Source organism: Planococcus citri, chromosome 2 (genome assembly GCF_950023065.1).
Source record: "Planococcus citri chromosome 2, ihPlaCitr1.1, whole genome shotgun sequence".
NCBI classification, from domain to species: Eukaryota; Metazoa; Arthropoda; class Insecta; order Hemiptera; family Pseudococcidae; genus Planococcus; species Planococcus citri.
This window is the reverse complement of record NC_088678.1, coordinates 57,792,619-57,812,037: the sequence shown is the minus strand read 5'-3', so window position 1 is coordinate 57,812,037 and position 19,419 is coordinate 57,792,619. Positions and strand designations below refer to the sequence as shown.

Genomic DNA, 19,419 nt, shown 5'->3' with positions numbered 1-19,419 from the left:
GTTTTGGCAATATAGACGTCATTAAACGATTTATGGGGGATGATTGCGGTAATATTTAATTTTAATTTCATAACTCGTCACGACGTCAGTCTCCCTATATGCAAACCAAGAGGAAAGAGGTGATGATAATGGAACGCGATGTGTCGTTACGGTCGCGGTCGGTGCTGTTTAAAACCATTACTTAGTTATCAATATTTTGAATTTTTTAATGGGCGAACGTAAAATTTCGAATAAATGTGCAGAGATGACGGGTCTTAGTAATGTAAATTCTATGATCAATGGGTACTAAAAAAAAGGGAAAGGTTTAAATTTTTTTTCTGGTGCTTGAAAAAGCATCGAAAAAATTAGAGGATGATGTAAAAAGAGTAGCTCTTTTTCTGATGAAAAATTTGCCATTTTTTTGTACTTCTGTAAAAAATGATAAAACGAAATTTGAAATTTTTTCACTAATCGTACTTAATTGAAATTTAGACTAAATTCGCCACTTTTTCGCTATAATTTCAGTTTCATTAATTCATAAAGTACCTTAAGTATTGAACTTTTTCCAAAATCTAGCGAGAGCATAGAAAACATTTGTAAAATGATTTTGAAACAGGATATCTATTTGATTTTTTTTTCAATCACTACTTTTTCAGCACTTGATTACAAAATTTCAGAAACCTTTCATCTTAACTCCCCCCCCCCAAAAAAAAATTCTCGAAATTTTGTTTTAATAATTCACTATATTGTTTTTATCTGCTAGATGAGCAACCTACCCCTCCGCCATACCATAAAAACTGAAAAAAAAATTTCGAATCATTTTTTTACCCTTTAGCGTTGGGGGGGGGGTGAGCGCAAAAATAATTATTTTTCTAGTGTTTTTTCACTTGATGAAGAAAATTTTTGCAAGTAAAATTTTAATCGAAATTATTTTATTTTACTACATTTTTGCTTAAATAATCCGATTTCGAGGATTTTCTGCTCTTCGGCACCTTCTCCAAGGAGTAAGCATGTGCAAAAAAATGAAACTGAAATTATTTCTAAAAAAAATTTTGGTGTCGCTGTAAGAAAATAATAGTAGAGAAAAAATTTGAAAACTATATTTTTAATGCATATTTTTAAAAAACGCGGAATTATCTCCTTGAATTCCCTTTTTCTTCTCCCTTCCACCCTTTTTTAATGACTACAAATTTTACAAAAAATTTCACAAAATAACTTAGGTATTTTCATTTTTTTCAAAATACATAATGTACCTACACATTAAAGAAAAATATTATACAATTTTGAAACTTTTTAGGACCTTTTTGATATTTTGCTGCTATTTTCGATTGTTTGCCAGTTTTAGAAATGAAAAAAAAATATATCTTTAATAATTCAAATTCGATCTCCGTTCATCTCCAGAGTCTTGTGACTGATATTTCGCAATAATTCAAGAATCAAAATTTAAAAAAAACTGTTCAAATTGAAATTTTTCAAAAATACTGAAACTTGTTTTTTTTATTTTACGAGATCAAAAGCTGTAACGTGATTTAGATAAATTTTCTTTAAAGAAATTGTTTCCTCACATTTTGAGAAAGTTGTGAAAATGGAAATACCCTGTCACAATACCTACTTCTGAAAAATCGAATGAGGGGGTGATTAAGAAGAAAATTTATGATCCTTATGTTTGTTTCTCGAATGAAAATAATTCGAGTGAATATTCAATCATACGAAACAATGATGAATAATTCAATTCTGATCCTACATATTTGAAAATGATTGGGAAGCTAGGAAGGATAAAAGAAATGAACATTCTACGCATTAAAAATTTATGACATGTAGATTTTTTTTCGAAAAGTTGTGATTGAAAAAGTACGTAAGTTTTAAAAAAGAAGTTTAACTTCGTAATTTTTACAAAAAAGATTTTCAAAACTATCACCTCTTTTTTTTACCTCGTTTTGTCAAGAAACTCTTTTGAAATAGGCAAATTTTCACATAAAAAAAATATATAACGTTTTTTTATCAGTGCGAAAAAGAAAGTAAAAATTGTAAGTTTAAGAAAAAATACGATAAGATTTTACCATTTTTAAGGTTAAACGAAACGAAAAATTTCGACCGCCATAACGAAAAACTCACGATTACGTTATCACTGATTTGAAATTATTTCGAATTCGCACATTTTGGAATAAACAAGTCCTTGTAGTGGGCCGATGGAGAAAAGGAAATTCAAATCGCAATTTGGCATCGAATTTGACGATTCTTAAAGACAATATCAAGTTAAGCACATATAAATCAAGAGACTTCATTCTAGTAGGTAGGTATACTATATCTATCACAATTTTAAATTTCTGAGCACAGTTAGATATTTTCGAATTTTATTTTTTTGTTTTTACTTCGATTAAATTTCGAATTTCATTTTTCAGTAAATTGGACAACTTTGTCGACTTTTATGATTTTAATTACTCATAAATTTTGGCAAAATTTACGACGCTTATAAATCTAATAAATTTCACGCCTTTCTATTCACTTCCATAACACATACTTGAGAGAATTTTTCGATTCTTGCAATTTTTCATCGACAAAAATTCAAATATCAACAACAATAATTGGAAATTTTTTCAAAACATTTCGTCACTGTGAACTTTTAGAATTACTCGTACCTACATATGTAACTGGAAAATTGAAAATATATCAGTTTTTAAATTTTCTACCCTATTAACCTCGTTCGTATTTTATAATAACTCAATTTTTTTCAAAAAATAGAAAAAAGCTACGATCGTGAATCGATATAAGGTAATGGTAGATAACAAAAACTGGAACTTCAACGTCATCCAACCCAATCCAACTGATTTTCAATCGATCATCATTATAATGATCTATAACATTCTCAACAAGAACTTCAATCAACCAGCTTCTTGAAATCACATAACGAATCACCTCATCGTAAAATAAAAAAAACCCGACCAAATTCCCAACTCCTAGAAACCACGCTATAACTGCGGAAAAAACACCACCGTACATAGTTTGTAAGAGTAAAACGAGGTAGGTGTACTAGGTAGCAAATTACTACAGGTAGGTAAAGTGAAAAGAGGTACAGTATAAGCGCAACAAGTAGTGTAACGTTCCACAGATAACGTATAGCAAACGTGTTTATAACACGGTAAAACAACGCTGGTAACGTAATTTTTCGCCGAAATGCGAAGGTACGGATTACAACACTCGTCACAATAAAAATATTAAATTTATGACTAATTTATCGCATACATACACAAACACGATACACGAAGTGATATCGCCCGTATCAATCAATAATTATTATAATGATAAAATCGTCAGCTTGTGCATCGTAAACATAAACTTAGGACGTAGGTAGGTACTCGTATTTGTATCTCTTCATCTATCTATTAGTATACCTATGTACGTAATCATAAGTTACTAATTTGGCTTATCTTACCAGATTCTGCTTCCGAAGAAGATGGTCTAGGACTAACACTATTTTGACCCATGTGAGGGCTGGTTTGCAGAAGACTAGATTCATTATAACTTCCCATTGGTACAGGCATCGGTAATGTGTAATTAGCCGCTTCTATTTGCTGTAATCACGTAGTAAAACGATATTATTGTTTAATTTATCGTAAACATATTACGCACCGTAGTAGGTTAGCTTATCAGTAAAAGAAGAAAAACGGAGTAATCGGTTAATTTGAAATTTATTCTTTCGTTTATTTCGTTTTGTATTGAGCAAGAAGCGGGGTAATGTTGTTCTATGATGTCTACAACGTAAGTAGAGTCTACCTAATCGGAAAAATATTCGACGTATTACGTAATTCGTTGATAAAATAGGACTTTGGAAATTTGGAGAGATAAGTTGAATGAAGATCTGAGAAATCCTCAAGAGACTCAATGCGATAGCAAATAAAAGAGTTTGAAAATTTAGAGAATAATCCTCATCTATACCTAATCAGCTGTCAGTCTAACGATAAGATAAAAAAGTTGTCTTCATCACAAGCGAATTTTTTTGTTGGAAAGTCTTGAAATTTAGCCCAATGAGAAATTAAAGCATTTCAACCGACAGAAATGTTTGTTTCTGTCGATTCGAATCAATATCTTTTTCCAATAACAAGTTTTCAAAAAAAAAAAAAAAAAAATTATAAAATAGCAATTTGAACTAACGACTTTACGAGATTTTGAAAAATTGAAATAAAAATCGATTGAGGTGTCAAAAGAATGCTTCATTTGAGTTTTGTAGAAGCTGAATTCTTATAGATGACACCCTTTACTGAAAAGTCAAAAATCAACTGGATGCTTTAAAACGACTACAAATTACCGGCGTCAATGTCCAACAAGCAGGAGAACATGGCAGATCAGAAAAAAGTAGGAATTTTAGCAAGACTTTTTGAAAGAAGTTTCAATTTGGGCGAATCTCAAAAATTTCAATTTATTCGTCAGAAATTTTTTAGTTCAAAATGTTTCTGCTCTCGAAGAGAACTATGAATGGAAAATCTCATGTTTCATTCACAAAGTGTAAAAAAAAGCATTGATTTTTTTTGCATTTATGGGAACCTTTCAACAATTTTGACAGAAAAGTAAGACTTTTAGCACGGAATTTTACATCTTCAAATATTTCATTTCAATTCAAAAGGGTGGAAGAGCAAATAAATCGTGGTCAAAAAAATTTCGAGTCAACATTTTTTTACGTTCAAAAAGAACTAGAAAAACTAAGGTTCGGAGGGGGGGGGGGAGGAGGAGGAAGAGATCAGGTCACAAGTTTTTCAAGTCAAAAACTTTCTACTTTCAAAGTCAGAGAGAACTAAATTCTGAAAGAAGAAATGAATACAAAGTTTCAAAGTTTAATCGAAAAAATTGAAAAAAGCAAGACTTTTTTACAATTTTTGGCAAAAACAGGATAAAAGTAGATAAAAAAAAAACAAAACAATGCAGGACTGTTGGACAGTGGACACCCTGTTAAAAATTTTGCATCGACCAAATCTTCAACTTCACCTATACCTCCAACGACGCTCAGATTGGATTATAATATTTTTCATCCTAAACTTGAATTTTTCAAAAATTTACCAAAATTCAAACAATGAAATTTAGCAGCTTTAATTTTGAATAGTAAAGGAAACTTGCAAAAGCAGGACTTATGACAAGATATGTATTTCGAGTTTCAATGGAGTCGAAGGGAGGGGGAGGGTCAGAATTTTTTAGATCAACGTTTTATCAGAAAACAACAACAAAAAAAAAGGATGAAAAACTCAAGTTCTGAAAGAAGAAGAAAATTATTGGGAATTTTTGAAGTTAGGTTAAAAAAAATTAAAAACCGAAATTTTGAAAGAAAAATAGAATAAATGAACGGCTTTAAAAGTTGATTGAAAAAAACCAGAATTTCATTTTCAATTTTGATAATAAAAAACAGAACTTTTTTGCGAGTTTGGTAAAAAAAAAACAGAACTTTCTGGCACTTTAAGGAAAAAATCATCACAAGATCTGTTACACACAATGTTTTTTGATTGCTTTTTCAATTTTTTTGCCTTGAATAAACTACATATTACCTCCCCAATTGCGATATACTTCATCTCCTCTTCGTTGGATTTGTATCGAAGATTAAAATTATTGATCAAAAATTTCCAAAATTTTGGTCATGTTTTTTTTTTCAAAAACGTAAGAGTGCCCTATTTATTTTTCAAGCAATTTTAGATGACTTTTGAAAATATAAATTGATCTCAAAACTATATTTTTATACCTACCTACTTTTTCTCATAATTATTTTTAATTTTCTAATTTGCTTCACAATTTTATAAATTTTTGACCATCAAGAATTGAAAGTAAAACGCCAGTGTCTCTGAATTCAACCTCAAAAAATGTTTAAAATAATTGGCACACTATTTCTAGATGGCTGAAGACATTCTCTTGTAGGAAATTCGGCTAAAAAATTCGAAAAAGTTGATCATGCCACTCACTTATTTCCATCTTTATCAAAATTCATCCCCTAAAAACGTCTCACCACATTTTAAATTAAAATACTGCGTATCCATAAAAACTCACCCCTTCCGCCTCCTCTCCTCCTCCCACCTCCAAAAAAAATTCATAGAAGAATTTAATTGATCAAGTTGCGAAAAAAATCCACGCATTGGAAATATATTTAATTGATTAACATGAATTTTTAACCCACTTTTCGCAATCTTTAGTAAAATTTTTCGGGTACTTTTCCTAGAATTTTTCACAATTTTATAAATTTAATGTACTCTTACGATCAATTTGAAAACATATTTTCAGTTTCCGGCAGCTTCCAGAAAAACTAGAATTTTTTCATCATTTCTACAACATTTTAAATCAAGTCTAAAAAATTTGAACTTTGATTCTCTCATTAAAACGAATCCAATTTACTTAACCTAACCTTCGCAAAACTAAAGCTCCTTTTCCGAACTTTTCAGTCAAAATTTGCTAAAAATTAACGAAGACGATTTCCAGCAACGACGAGCGAAAAATCGTACTTCAAGGTTTTTTCCATGCATTCAACTCTGATTCGTACACATCCGTGGGCTCGGCTCCAGTTCAAACCATCCTCTTCCACGTTCCCCCAAAAAAGAAAATTAATCCGAGTTTTCGGGGGTGGGAAGAAAGGGGGAATACAAAAGGAGCTCTAGCGGTGTATAATTTTACCGAAATTCGCCATATTGAAAAAATGCAAATTATATTTTCAAATTAGAGGTTGAATCGAGTTCACGTCTATAAAAACTTATCCCGAAGACATAAATTATCCGGTTATTTCCTAGACAACTTAGCAGATATTTTATCATACCTAGTAATTATCTTCGAGCTCTTATCCCTCTATCGCGCGTTTTTATCATGAATAAAGAATTCGCCATAAAAACATAATACGTACGCGTATACTCAGGTACATAATACACAGTACACACACACTACACACGTAATCGTGTCCACCGCAGCACGCGGCTACCTCTCTCTACCTATCGTAACTTAAATTTTACACGTAGTAGGGTACATAGAGTGAAAAAAATTTCTCCACTTACCCTGCTATTAGCGTTCAGCTGATTTTTCTGCATCATCATTTGAAAAGCTTCGTCGATTTTAGAAAATTTCGCTTCCGTCCTAGGTGTCAACTGGTACTCGGTATCACCTTCCGGACTGTCCGGACTGCAAGCACCATTCTTGTGCTCTTTCTTATTCAAGGCCTGCGAATAGACGTACTGATACGGATTATTTATATGATAAAAATAACGTCTCGGAAATGCCGTTAGTGTACTACGTAATTTTTATCCAAATATTAAACCGAAGTGTCACTGTATGTAGCTGAATATGTAATTAAATTATCAATTTCAAAAAAATATCGTAACTGTAAACATGCGATGAGTTTGGGGGCATGAGGCGGACGTTTCAGAACAGCTTTGGGTCGTTATCAGTATCAAGGACCATAATTTTTGGTTTGTAGTGGTATTTATTTTGATAATTTAATTACAAATTCAGCTACATATAATACTTACTCCTTTTCTTTTGAAATTCCAGACCCAGAGATATAATTAGATACTTAATAAAATGGATATAAATAAGAATTTTGTACCTATATTTTTTCCTCTTGGAAATATTGGGGAAATGAAGCATTGGACTGATAAGACTAAAATAGTACGAGTAAGTAAATCGGTAGGCTAGCACAATCCTGCTCTTATAAATTTTACGAAAGGAAGGGAGATGTCATAACACTGAAGATTTTTATTTTCTCTAGAATTTCAATATGATATGATGTATTTTGAGACATGAATTTTGGCCACTTAGGTAATCCGGAAAGGGGTTCAGGGGTTCCCAAAATCAACATGAAATTCAATTTCTTGACAGTACACATAATTAAACATAGAAATTTTTTTCAAAATATCTTGAAAATCATGAAAAAAAAATAATACGAAAGCCTTAAAATATTTGATATATCGTAAAAAAAAAATTCAGTCGTCAAAATACGAGTAGTTTGAAATGTTGTTAAGTGGATCATAAAATGAAGAGTAAGTACACGAAAAGAACCAGACAAGTGACTTTTTAAAACTTTTGTGTTATGGCGTTATAAAGTATCTCAGAATGCTCCAACTTTTTAGTGAATTTGAATTTCATCAAAGTAATGACTGGAAATATATCGCACAACGTCCCACAAATACAACTCGAGGCATAGTAGGAAAAAAATGAAGATATGCCAGTTATGAGTTGAAAAGTCACTTTCATCGTGAAAAAATCAAGCAAAAAAACGAAAAATTAGTCTCTTGCAACAACTTAAATTCGATCAAAACCGATTATTATGATGACATAATGAAAAATTCTAGCATTCTACTCGTAGTTACATATTAATTGTTGAAATTTTCTTTCTTTTGCCTCAGATTTGGTCTCGGTTCATTTCTTTCCCCTCTTATATTCTTTAAAGGCCATTTTTACTACAAAAAATTGAATTTTTTCAAAATCCAAATGGATTGCATTTTTCCACTCCTCAGTGTAAATTTAATTTGACCCTAAACTCATTTTTGAAAATTTTTGACCTATCTGGTTCTTTCTGTGTGGTCTTTAAATGTTCAAAAATTGGAGGGGAGAATGAAAAAAAAACGAAAAAAATATTAATTCAAGTAGGCAAGTATACTTTTAAAACGCCATCAAATTAGTTTGAAATTTTGTACTACATACTTGATTTAAAATTTATCAAAAAAACGCTCAAAACTGAAAAAAAAAATACATTGTACCTATAAAAATAGGTAAATGTCTGGTTGAAATGACGTCTATCGCTCAATAAAATAAACAGCATAAAATTATTATAATTAAAATTGTTTTTTCTTCAATATTTATTAGCTGTTTTGTAATTTTCAATCAAATTGTAGGTACCTATACTTACCAACAGATGAATTTATATTTTTTCTTAAATTTTAAAACTATCTTCAGTGATTCAAAAAAATTTTCCAACATGAAAAATTTTACTGAGTCATTTTAAATCATTTCTGAAATTATATTTTACATGATTTCCAGACATTCTACTATTTTTTAACATCTTTTTCTTTCAATTTTAGTGCTTTGTTTCAAATATTTTGATTTCCAGGATTTTTCGAGGAATTTTTGTAACATTTGAAACAATTTTATAATATTCTATTTCATTTTTTGAAGAAAAAGTTTTAGATACAGTGGGAGTCAAATGAATCATTAGATTCTGAAAAATAATATTCATCCACCTGGATACACATTTAAAATCCTGGATAAACATGAACTAAATTGGATCTAAAACTTTTTTCCTGAGTTGATATCATGTTTATCGATTTTAACGCCAAATACTTATTTTTCAAATTTTTTGAACCACAAAAGCGGTTTGAAAAATTTTTACTGCGTTTTTCATTGCTTTTGATGATATTTTATTTGTGTTGACATTATTTTTTACCAATTTTCATTATATTTTATACGCTCTTTAAACTATTTTCGCAATGTTATGAGCAATGTTCGTCGTATTTTATAACTCGGTGACATTTTGTTGACCTTAATTCCATTTTTGAAAATCTTTGGAACAACTTCACGATGTTTTATTCGCCCAAAAATCATATTTATCGATTTTAATGTCATTTTTTGAGCTACATATCTAAGTATATTTATGCAATTTGTCAACTTTGACATTATTTTCAACAATTTTTACGCCATTTCAACCAATTTTTCTAGCAACCCGAACAATTTTGAAAATATTTTATAGGCATTTAGGCAATGCAATTTATATTCCACACCCTGCTCAAAAAACAAATCGTCACTGCTTCAAATAAAGACGCTTTGTAATGAGTAAACCAAGCTGAAAATTACCAACGCTTCTCGTAATTTTCAATTGGTAATTTAAACTGATAGTACACGGAGCACGAATGTGTCAAGTGATAAGACCTATGGGTTTTCCGCGATTACCTTATCAGCTGAAACGGTTCTCGCCTTCGCAAGAATTAGGAACCTACTGACTGATTACCAATTCAAAAGTTGAATCATCAGATCTAATGGTATAATCTATCTATGTATCTCATGAACACGTAAGTACTACATAGGTCTAGGTATGCATTCACAACCACAAGAATGGATATGTATAGGTTTTACATTGTAACTTGATTTCTTATCATAATCAGTTTTTAAAACAAGAGGCAGATTCACGGAGTACACAGTTTTACAACATAAGCTACATGATGAGAACGAATCGACAATTTTTTTTCATAACATTGCGTCATAATACTCAACAGCTACTTGGTTAATTGCAAACAGATACGCATAATGAATGGGGAGGGAAGGAGGAAAAATTTCCTCTCTTTCTAAAATCTGGATTTTTTCAGCTTGAAGAAAGGTGAAGTTCCTGAAACTCGACCATGTTTTCTTTGGTGATCCTAATGATCTGTAGGTATGCTGAGCAGATGTGCCCCAATTGCCCCATACATCAACATACCCAACTACGCAGATTGTTTTCAACAATGGGCTGGAATTTCAAAATGTTACGCACATTTTTGTGGTTGAATAATTACCTACTAAGGTTAACCACAGATCGATCCGAATGGAAATCACACTTCGGCTTAATATTTGGATAAAACTAATCTATAATTTATACATACTTCAATGATATTTTTATTGGTTAACGATTCGTGCGGCTCGTTGTATTCGGTGTACTTCAGCAAAACTTTATCCATATCAGTACTGGCATACTGGTAGAGTTTATTCGAGCTACTAAATATAATTAAAGCGATTTCACAGTCACATAGAACGCTTAATTCGTAGGCTTTTTTCATAACGCCGAATTTTCGCTTGTTGAACGTCACCTAAAAGGGGGAAAAAAATAAACGACAAAAGTTAAACCATTGATTTTTCGTTAAAATTTTCACCATAATACCTACATTAGGCTACATATATTTCGCTATATTTCACGAATTACCCACTATACTATAAATGTATCTACACTATAGACTATAATATCGAACGCAAAATCAATTATTAAATGTTGTCCTTGTAAACCTTTTTTTTTTTTTTTCGTTACGCTTTTGACATTTTGCTTCAGGAAATAACGGATTGCGTAATAATTACGTCATAATTATTATACGGACATCTTTTTTCATTTTTCGGTTTGATTCAACGGCCAAAATGATGAAAGTGCTGCGGATAAAAAGGTGTAATACGACCACCTACGCGAGTTTAATAGTCGTTCGCCATGCGACATTTTTTTCACCGATTCAAATGGATTTTTTTATATGTATCTGGACCTTTTCTCCTTTCACCTGTTCGATGCTCTTGTCTACTGCGAAAGGAACATTTCATTTATGTACTATTACGAACGAAATTCAAAAAATTTATTGTACGAGAAAAAAATGAAACTTTTTCTTCTCTTTCAAACGAGATTGATTTTGGTTATTTGTAAGTAGGTGTAGTGGACATGTACTCGTTCGTACTTGTATAAAACTCCTGTATTCTTGAGAGCCGCCTACGATGGAGACCTTTTCTTAATGGATAACCCAGAAAAAAGGATGAGATTTTTTCCGATTTCGTACGAATAGTGCCTTACCTTACCTACGTGTATGTGTATACTTTATTTACAATAAGTGAAATCGTAAAAATACTCCATTTTAGTTTCCATTCCACTTGGACGATTTATTTAAAAAGGTCGAAATAACGACGAAATTTATTCGCGATTAATCGAACATGAAAAAATAATATCGACAGCGTTCATCCATATCTGTCTCTTGCCTGTATCGAGCATTCCAAATTTACGCAGTCAACTGTTCATTTCTTGTTTACGTATCTTTAATTTGGCTCGTAATTTTTTTACACAACGTGAATTTTGTCAAGAAGCGAAGAAACTACTCTTTTGTAAATATGTCATTTCCTTGTCTGTCTGTTCAAAAAGTTTATTAGACGTGAGATTTTGAATTCGAACGAAACTTATGTCAAACTTGATTATTTTATTCGTGTTAATATTTGTAGATACGATCAATCATGAACGTGATGCTGACTGAAAGCTCATTTTGGTAAGTAAGCAAACAAAAATTACTTCACTTACACTCAAGTAGGTATTTTTTCATAAAAAAATGAGTAAAATGAAAACAATCGATTTTAACACAATTTTGTAAATTCTGTCCAAAAACTCGATGCTTCTCTCATTTTAATATTGTTCTCAAAATCAATCATAGTAATATTTTTGTTGTTGAAAAAATCACTACTTTTTCACTACCTTTTTTCAAGCAAATTTTCAGAAAGCTTTCTATTCGACCCCCCCCCCCTTCCCAACACAAAAAAATAACGAAGTTAAATTTTTCACGGAAAATTTTTTCAAAATAATTGAAAATGGAAGAAAATTTGGACACAAAGTATTTTTTAATTTCCTTCATCAAAACTAAACTTTTTTTTCAATGATTTGAAGGTTTTTGTTGAGCGTTTGAATTTTTTCACCACCTTTTTGACTAAATTCACTACTTTCACTACCCATTTTTTAAATCACTACTTTTTCATTACTTTCACTACCTCTAAGATACCCTGAAGATACGAAGCGCCATAGTTGGGCAATTCATAAGGTCACAAGCTCGACGTTGTGATCTGAACATTACTCTCCTCTTCCCCCCTCTTTTAACCCTTTAATGCCTGAGAGAAGTCCACTGTCCAACCGATAAATTTAAAGACTTTTCATGAGAGAAATTGAACTAAACAATCAGATTCTGATATTTGAAAAAAAATCGAATTTGAGCGATCCCTGATTTTGGAAATTGAGGATTTTCCTTAATTTTCTCCAAAAGACTACGTTGATTTCCAAAGCTAAATTCACAGATGCAGACAAAAAAAACAAGTAAGTTAATAGAAATTTGCTGTAAAATTTTATCAACTGAAAATTTTTTTGGTTGTTGATCTCAATTTTTTTCATAAAATCAACAATGGAAAAATTATTTAATGCTTCAGAATTTCAAAACTTCATTCTCTTTTTTCAACAAACTTCGACAACTCAGAAGGAAAAATTTACACATCCCAACAAAATTGGAACACAATGGGGTAAAATAACGTAGAGGTATTCTATTTTGATCGAATTTAATTTCGAAATTTTGAAAAATTCGGCCGAAGTGTAAAAACGAACACTGTTTCTATGCAGCATCAGAACTTTTCAACAAAAAAAATTTCTTTTCAAGAGACTTCTGGACTTGCATGGAAAATGTATCAATTTGAATTTTCAATCTTATTTATAATACTTATTATTTGTTTGTTTTTTTAATCAAAAGTATTGCATTGAAATGAGAAAGTTTACACCTAAATTTTTCCTTCCAATTCCAATATGTAATTCTAACTAATTTTCAAAATCTTCGAGCTTTTTTGCCTAGCACAAAATTTTATTTCACTTATTAAACGCAGAAGTTTTTTAAAATTCAGAGACATAAAATTTTGTAAATTCTCAAAAATGTCCAAAAAATTCTGATTTTTACACTTTTTTTTTTGTTAAAATTGAAATTTATTCCAAGATGAAATCTGATCAATCAAAATTGAAAACTTGTTTTCATTCCAATTTTTTTACGATGCAAAAACTTTTTCTTGCAAGCTGAGGCGAAGCTGTTGAAAAAAGAGATTCAAATTTTGTGTTTTAGAGCATCAAATTTTCCCTCTGAGGGTCTTATAAAAAAAATCGAAAAACACAATCAAAAAAATTTCAAGATGATGAAATTTTAATTTTACAACAAATTTCTATCAATCCCGCATATTCCAGCTGACTAAAAACAGCTTTTCTTCGCATTTACGAACGAAGCAGAATCACGATAACGTCACCATGTATCACTCAGCACGTCTCGTCGCCCATTTCTGCACACATCGCGTATAATACGCGTAATTAGACGGCTAGAAGAATACGCCATTTCAGCAACATTGACCAGCAGCAGCCAGCCTTAAGAAATGAAAACACCACGCGTTTCTTGGGCATCAGATTAAATTACCACGGCAACAGACACGTTAGGATAAAAAAAAAAAGCGATGTCGTCGTAGGTTTACAAAAATTTCCAATACCTCTATCGACAGAGATTCATTTCAAGGAAAGAGTTTTGAAACGGTGAAATCATCGACAACGAAAACCATTCGATACATGCGACCAATTTTATATTTAAGATAAAAACGACGCGTATAATCCCAAAGCTTTTTATACTTAATAAAGAAAGTCGACTCTTTACTTTATTTTTTAACCCTTCTCCGCACCGACGTCTTTGTCGTTTACTTTCGCTCCGCTTCCAAAACACACCCCGTTGATATAGCCACCGCGACGCAGCACAGGGTGCGGCGTCGTCGGCGTCTCTTATTCAATTCAATACACACACGTGTCAGCTGTTTAAAAGGCCATAGAATGCAAACCGAAACCGATACGGCGATACGCAGAAATGGACGTAGGTACTCGTACTCGTAATAATGGCCAATGGACAACATACCTGTCGATTACGTTCGTCGGTGATTCTCGATATTTGTATTTTTTTGCGACCCATGGCGGTTGAGGTGGCAGGGGCAAGGGGGTTAATATAAGGAGTTCCGTGACGGTTGGCAATTCTGGCGGCCTATGATGAGCTGTTTTTGAGATGAACGCCAAAATACTCAATAAGATGACACTGTAACAAACAAAGCAGAAAGCAAAAAATTATTAAAATTTATACCTACACGTTATAACTTGCAGCCTTCACTATACATGAGGGGGCTGAATTTTTTTTCTATTTCAATAATTTAGCTGGGTATGTAATGTAATTTGAGATGAGATTTTGGTGTATTAGCCAGTGTGGTGTACGAGACGATGGCATAAATGTACGAGTATACACAATGCCCATTCAAGGCGTCATTAGGCTGTCCTCGTCGCGTTAAATACTGACGTCATGCGACCTATCAACCGATACCTCTCTTTCTCACTCTCAGTTTCTGGCCCAATATTATTACGCAGACGAAATTTTACCCGTCAGCTCGATACACGCGTTTCACTTCCAAGACAAAGTGTACTTAAGTAACCCACAAAGCTAATGCTACAAGGGATGCTGAGATGGTCGGCTAATTGATATTTTATATTCGATATTATGTCTATGTCGATGAAGTTGTCATTTTTTCCCCCGCCAGATTAGAGATCTCATACGTCGCAGCTTTCACAGATATTGAAGAAATTACATTTTATCCCTTTTCAAGTGAAGTGAAATTGTGATTTTACTACCAAGGAGAAGTATGAGAGATAAAATTTGAAACGCAAGGTTCACGTGTAGAGTAAAAAGATTACAAAAGTTAGTCAATCATAAAATTGACAAACAAAAAAAAAAAAATTCAGCAAAATTTTCTTACAGAATACCAAGAAAACAATCAAAAATGAGTAAAAGTTCACTAAAAATTGAAGCAAAATTCTCCAAAAATGCTCAAAATGGCAGAAGAAATATTGAAAATTAAGAAACATTGATAAGGTATCATCAACATCAATGAAATTTAGCAAAAATACATAAAAAATAACGTTAACTAGAAGAGAAATCATACATCATAAGGTGGTTTTCCAAATACAAGTATAAATATTGACTTGCATTGTTTTTTTGAAAAACAACTCTAGTCAGACGAAGAATTAAGTATAACTCATTAAGGTGATTTTTAATAACTAACTATAAATATGTTTGTTCGGGTACTTTGAAAAACAACGTTAACTATATGGAGAATCATATGCCGTAAGGTGATTTTTCAAAAATAAAGATGTTTAGGTACATGGAGTATTTTGAAAAAACAACGTCAGCTAAATTGAGAATCATAACTCAGAACGTGGTTTTTCAAATTGTGTTTATCAAGAAATTGGAATAATATTCGAAAAACAACGTTACCTAAATGGAAAATTATAACTTGTAAGGTGGTTTTACAAGTATACATATTTATTTGGAGAATTTCGATGAAAACCCGCGCTATTTGAATACACAGTAATAATCTTGGACTTGTACAGTGGTTTTGTCAGCGTTTTCAATTGTTTTTAGGAAATTTCAATAGGTTTGAACAACATTTTTTCAGTGTTAGTCGACTTTTGTTAAATTTGATCAAATTTCAGTTCTTGACAATTTATGATTTCTACCACACGTTAAGCAATTTTAACATAATTTCATGTTATATTGATGATATTTGATAAATTGTCATTTACCAATTTTATGACTTTGCAGCGATTTTAATGCAGATTTCACATTTATTTTGATACACACTTCGTGTGATTTTTGAAAAATAACATTTGAGCTTGATTGAGTAATTTAATCAGTTTTTTGTAACTTTTAGAAAAATTTTCATTTTAGGGCATTTTTGCATCGTTTTGGCCTTCTGAAATTTTTCAATTGTCTTACTCTTGATCCATCTTGAGCTGGGTTACTAACATTTCAACTGATTTTCAAGTGACTTTTATCAAATTTTGCTCAATTTTGAAGATAGATATAAGTTTATTGAAAAATCAAAAAAAAAGTAATTCTTGCCAAGTGCAAACTGCAGCCTTAATGATAACATTGATAACGGATAATACACCACTCTTCAGATTTTTAAAAAATGGACCCCAAGAGGTCTATAAAATTGAAAATTCACCTTACAAGCAATCACCGTAGACTTTTCAAAATTTTAAAAATACATTTCAGCGCCAAAAATTTTCATTAAGAAGTTCCAAAGCGTTGCTCTTTTAATCTAACTTAGTTTTGCAGAAGTCGAAGTGTGTCAGGACGGGTTTTAAAACGGTTTTACGACGATGGAGCAGCGCTTGCTGTCAATTTTCAAAAATTATCAGAAAACACATTGAAAAAATGTAGTATCTACTCAAAAAACTGTAATTAGGTACATAGTGCTGGTCGAAAATGGAATAAATATAATTTTTAGGCTAGAGAATCTCAACATCTTTATTACAGCTACAGCTTCCTCAATTTTAAAAAAGGACCAATTTTTCAAACAATTTTTTGTTCATCTCAAAAAAAATTGCGAAATAAAACCAAAATTAATTAACATGTTTGCAAAAAATTCTATTTTTCAACTGTCAATCTGCAACTCTTTCAATTTTGGATAAGAAAGGCCATTTTGGAGAAAAACATATTTTTCAGTGTGGCTTCATAATGCATTCATTTTTTTGTTTCAAGTTGATAGATTCAATGAAAATTGACAGCTGTCTATACCACCATCCATGCTCACGATGGATGAGCAATATTTGCACGAGTAAGTCTATGAGTATTTTAAGGGTTCAATAAATATAATTTGAAACACGTTTATAATACATATGTTGTTTTGATACGCAACGTTTTAAACCTTATTCAAATGTCTACCTCAGGACCAAATAAAATATCTAGAGCCATTATTGCCCAATCAGTTGTCTGGAAACGTCTTTCATTTACCTGGAAATAACAATGAAGAAGACGTACATGGACATACACAGTTACACACACATACACCACATACGAACAATCCCCCAATTTTCCCACCCACGAGTCACGAATGCAAACGTAACGTAACGTAACGAGTAACGCACCCAGCGCCACTTAATTCAATCCAACCGACATTCATAAAAAATTCACCGGCTAATTCGGACCATATTGGCTAATAGAAAAGGGACAATTGGTGGTATGTGCTGTGCGTTTAACAAAACAATCAATATAGTTGAAGGTTGTCGTCGGCTTTTAACCTTTTCCTGGTAAAGTCGAAAGTTCGAAACATTTCAACGTCTCGAAGGTCGTTGCGTTTCGAAAGACGGGGGTGTGTATCCTAGATTTTTTTTTTATTATACGTTTGTGAAATTTCTAACGATAAGGCACTTTTAGGAATATTGTTTCACCAAATGCCTGTATTCAACTGTCCCTTTTTATTTTACGCACAGTCGCCCGTCATTTAATTACTATTACGTCGCTGGCCGTCGCGTCGCGTCGTACCGCGTTACCGTTACCCTCCTCTCAAGGGTCTGGGTTGGGTGCTCGATCGCGTTGCGTTTATGAAATACGATCACGGCGCGAGCGGCGGCGCGGCGTGGCGTGAATTTTTCCTTCCTTCTGTTTTGTTTCCTTTTTCGTATTTGGGTGTTATGATAAAATACCAACACACTAGTTGACGTATAGTACATGTACATAGATATACAATACACAGAGCACCATATCGCGGCTACGTGAAAAAATTCACCAACTTTGACGTCTCGCCGATACACTGGTTGTACATATAAGAGTAAAGAACAACGATGACGACGCTTGCAGTACACATACACATACAACGTTTGGTCTAATGTAATTATTACATATACACACGGATTTTTTTTTTGTAAACACCATATAAAAACGCTCCATATGGTTTTTACGAGAGATATTGAGGAGAGCGAGAGCGAATGCGAAGAGCACAGTAAAGCATAGGGGGAGAGATCATTTAACCCCTTCTTTCCCATTCTGTGTGTGTGTTTTAGGATGTATGTACGAGTATACTCGTTTATCCTATGCTATGCTGTACAGATTCAACGCAGCATCTGAAATTTTACGTAGCTTAGTGGGGGTTTTGGTTTTTACTACGAACGAGGAAGCATTATTTTTTTTAATACCTAACCTACCCAGTCAAAAAAACGTGTTGGAATTCAAATTTGAAAAGTATTTTTTGAAACTATTTTGAATGTAGGATGATACTTACTACAAAGAGTTTTACAAATATTTTTTGAATTTTAACAACTATTTTTGTAAGTCAAGTTTGAAATCTCTTTTTTTTCAGTGCTTCTCTCATTACTTCATTTTACATCGGTTCACAAAAAAAAAAAAAAAAAAAAAAAAAAAAGAAGAAGAAGAAGAAGAAAGGAAACTTGGTTTTGGAAAACTTGACAAATAAGTATAAAAGAGGAGTAACAGAGAAAAATATCAAAGTTTTATGTACTTGTTGGTTCATTTTTTTTTGGTTTGAAACAAACCGGAAGAATTTGAGTGCATTAAAAGGGAACCTTCCAGTCATTCAGTCATCGATTTTGCTTGAATATATCATGAAAAAATCAAATGGCGAGATGAGATACTCCACCGTAAAACGTCGTCTCAGGATGCATTTTAACCACAATCATACATCGGGGTTCAATGTTGATGCCAATGAGTGAAATACCCTTCAAAAGGATCCACATTTTCCAAAAAAAAAAAATAGTCGAGCTCCCAAAAATGTGATCGGGTAACCAAATTTTAGGGAATCTCTTCATAGAAGCATCTCTCAATTGCCACTGCCCTATGCCCATCAAGTGTTCAATCACACTTTTCGAAATTTTATAACAATTTCTCTGAAAATTTGGCAATAAAAATTCACTTCTCATAATTTACATACAAAATGATGCTTACAATAAGACGATAATCGATAATGTACTATGGTACTTGGAACGTGATTAAAAAGGACTCCAAAAGCTACACAAGCTTAATTGCATAATTCAAGATTTTATGGTAATTTGATTTTTTTTTTTCAAACTAAATTCTTCAGAAAGATTAATCAATAAAATTT

General features: G+C 32.1%; 1 protein-coding gene across 10 annotated transcripts in view; it reads right to left on the bottom strand.

The window, feature by feature from the left end:
- The window catches only part of Mef2 (myocyte enhancer factor 2), a 112,554-nt gene that overhangs the window by 14,846 nt on the left and 78,289 nt on the right, over positions 1 to 19,419 (bottom strand). For 8 of the 10 annotated variants that reach the window (XM_065351617.1, XM_065351610.1, XM_065351614.1 and 5 more), the window contains 4 exons: positions 14,391 to 14,564; positions 10,566 to 10,769; positions 6,993 to 7,169; positions 3,413 to 3,551 (listed from right to left, as the gene is read on the bottom strand). In XM_065351617.1, coding sequence (XP_065207689.1) covers positions 3,413 to 3,551; positions 6,993 to 7,169; positions 10,566 to 10,769; positions 14,391 to 14,444 — 574 coding nt within the window. In that variant the 5' untranslated portion in view covers positions 14,445 to 14,564. The remainder of the gene's footprint in view (positions 1 to 3,412; positions 3,552 to 6,992; positions 7,170 to 10,565; positions 10,770 to 14,390; positions 14,565 to 19,419) is intronic. The other 2 variants (XM_065351616.1, XM_065351619.1) reach the window with 1 other exon arrangement.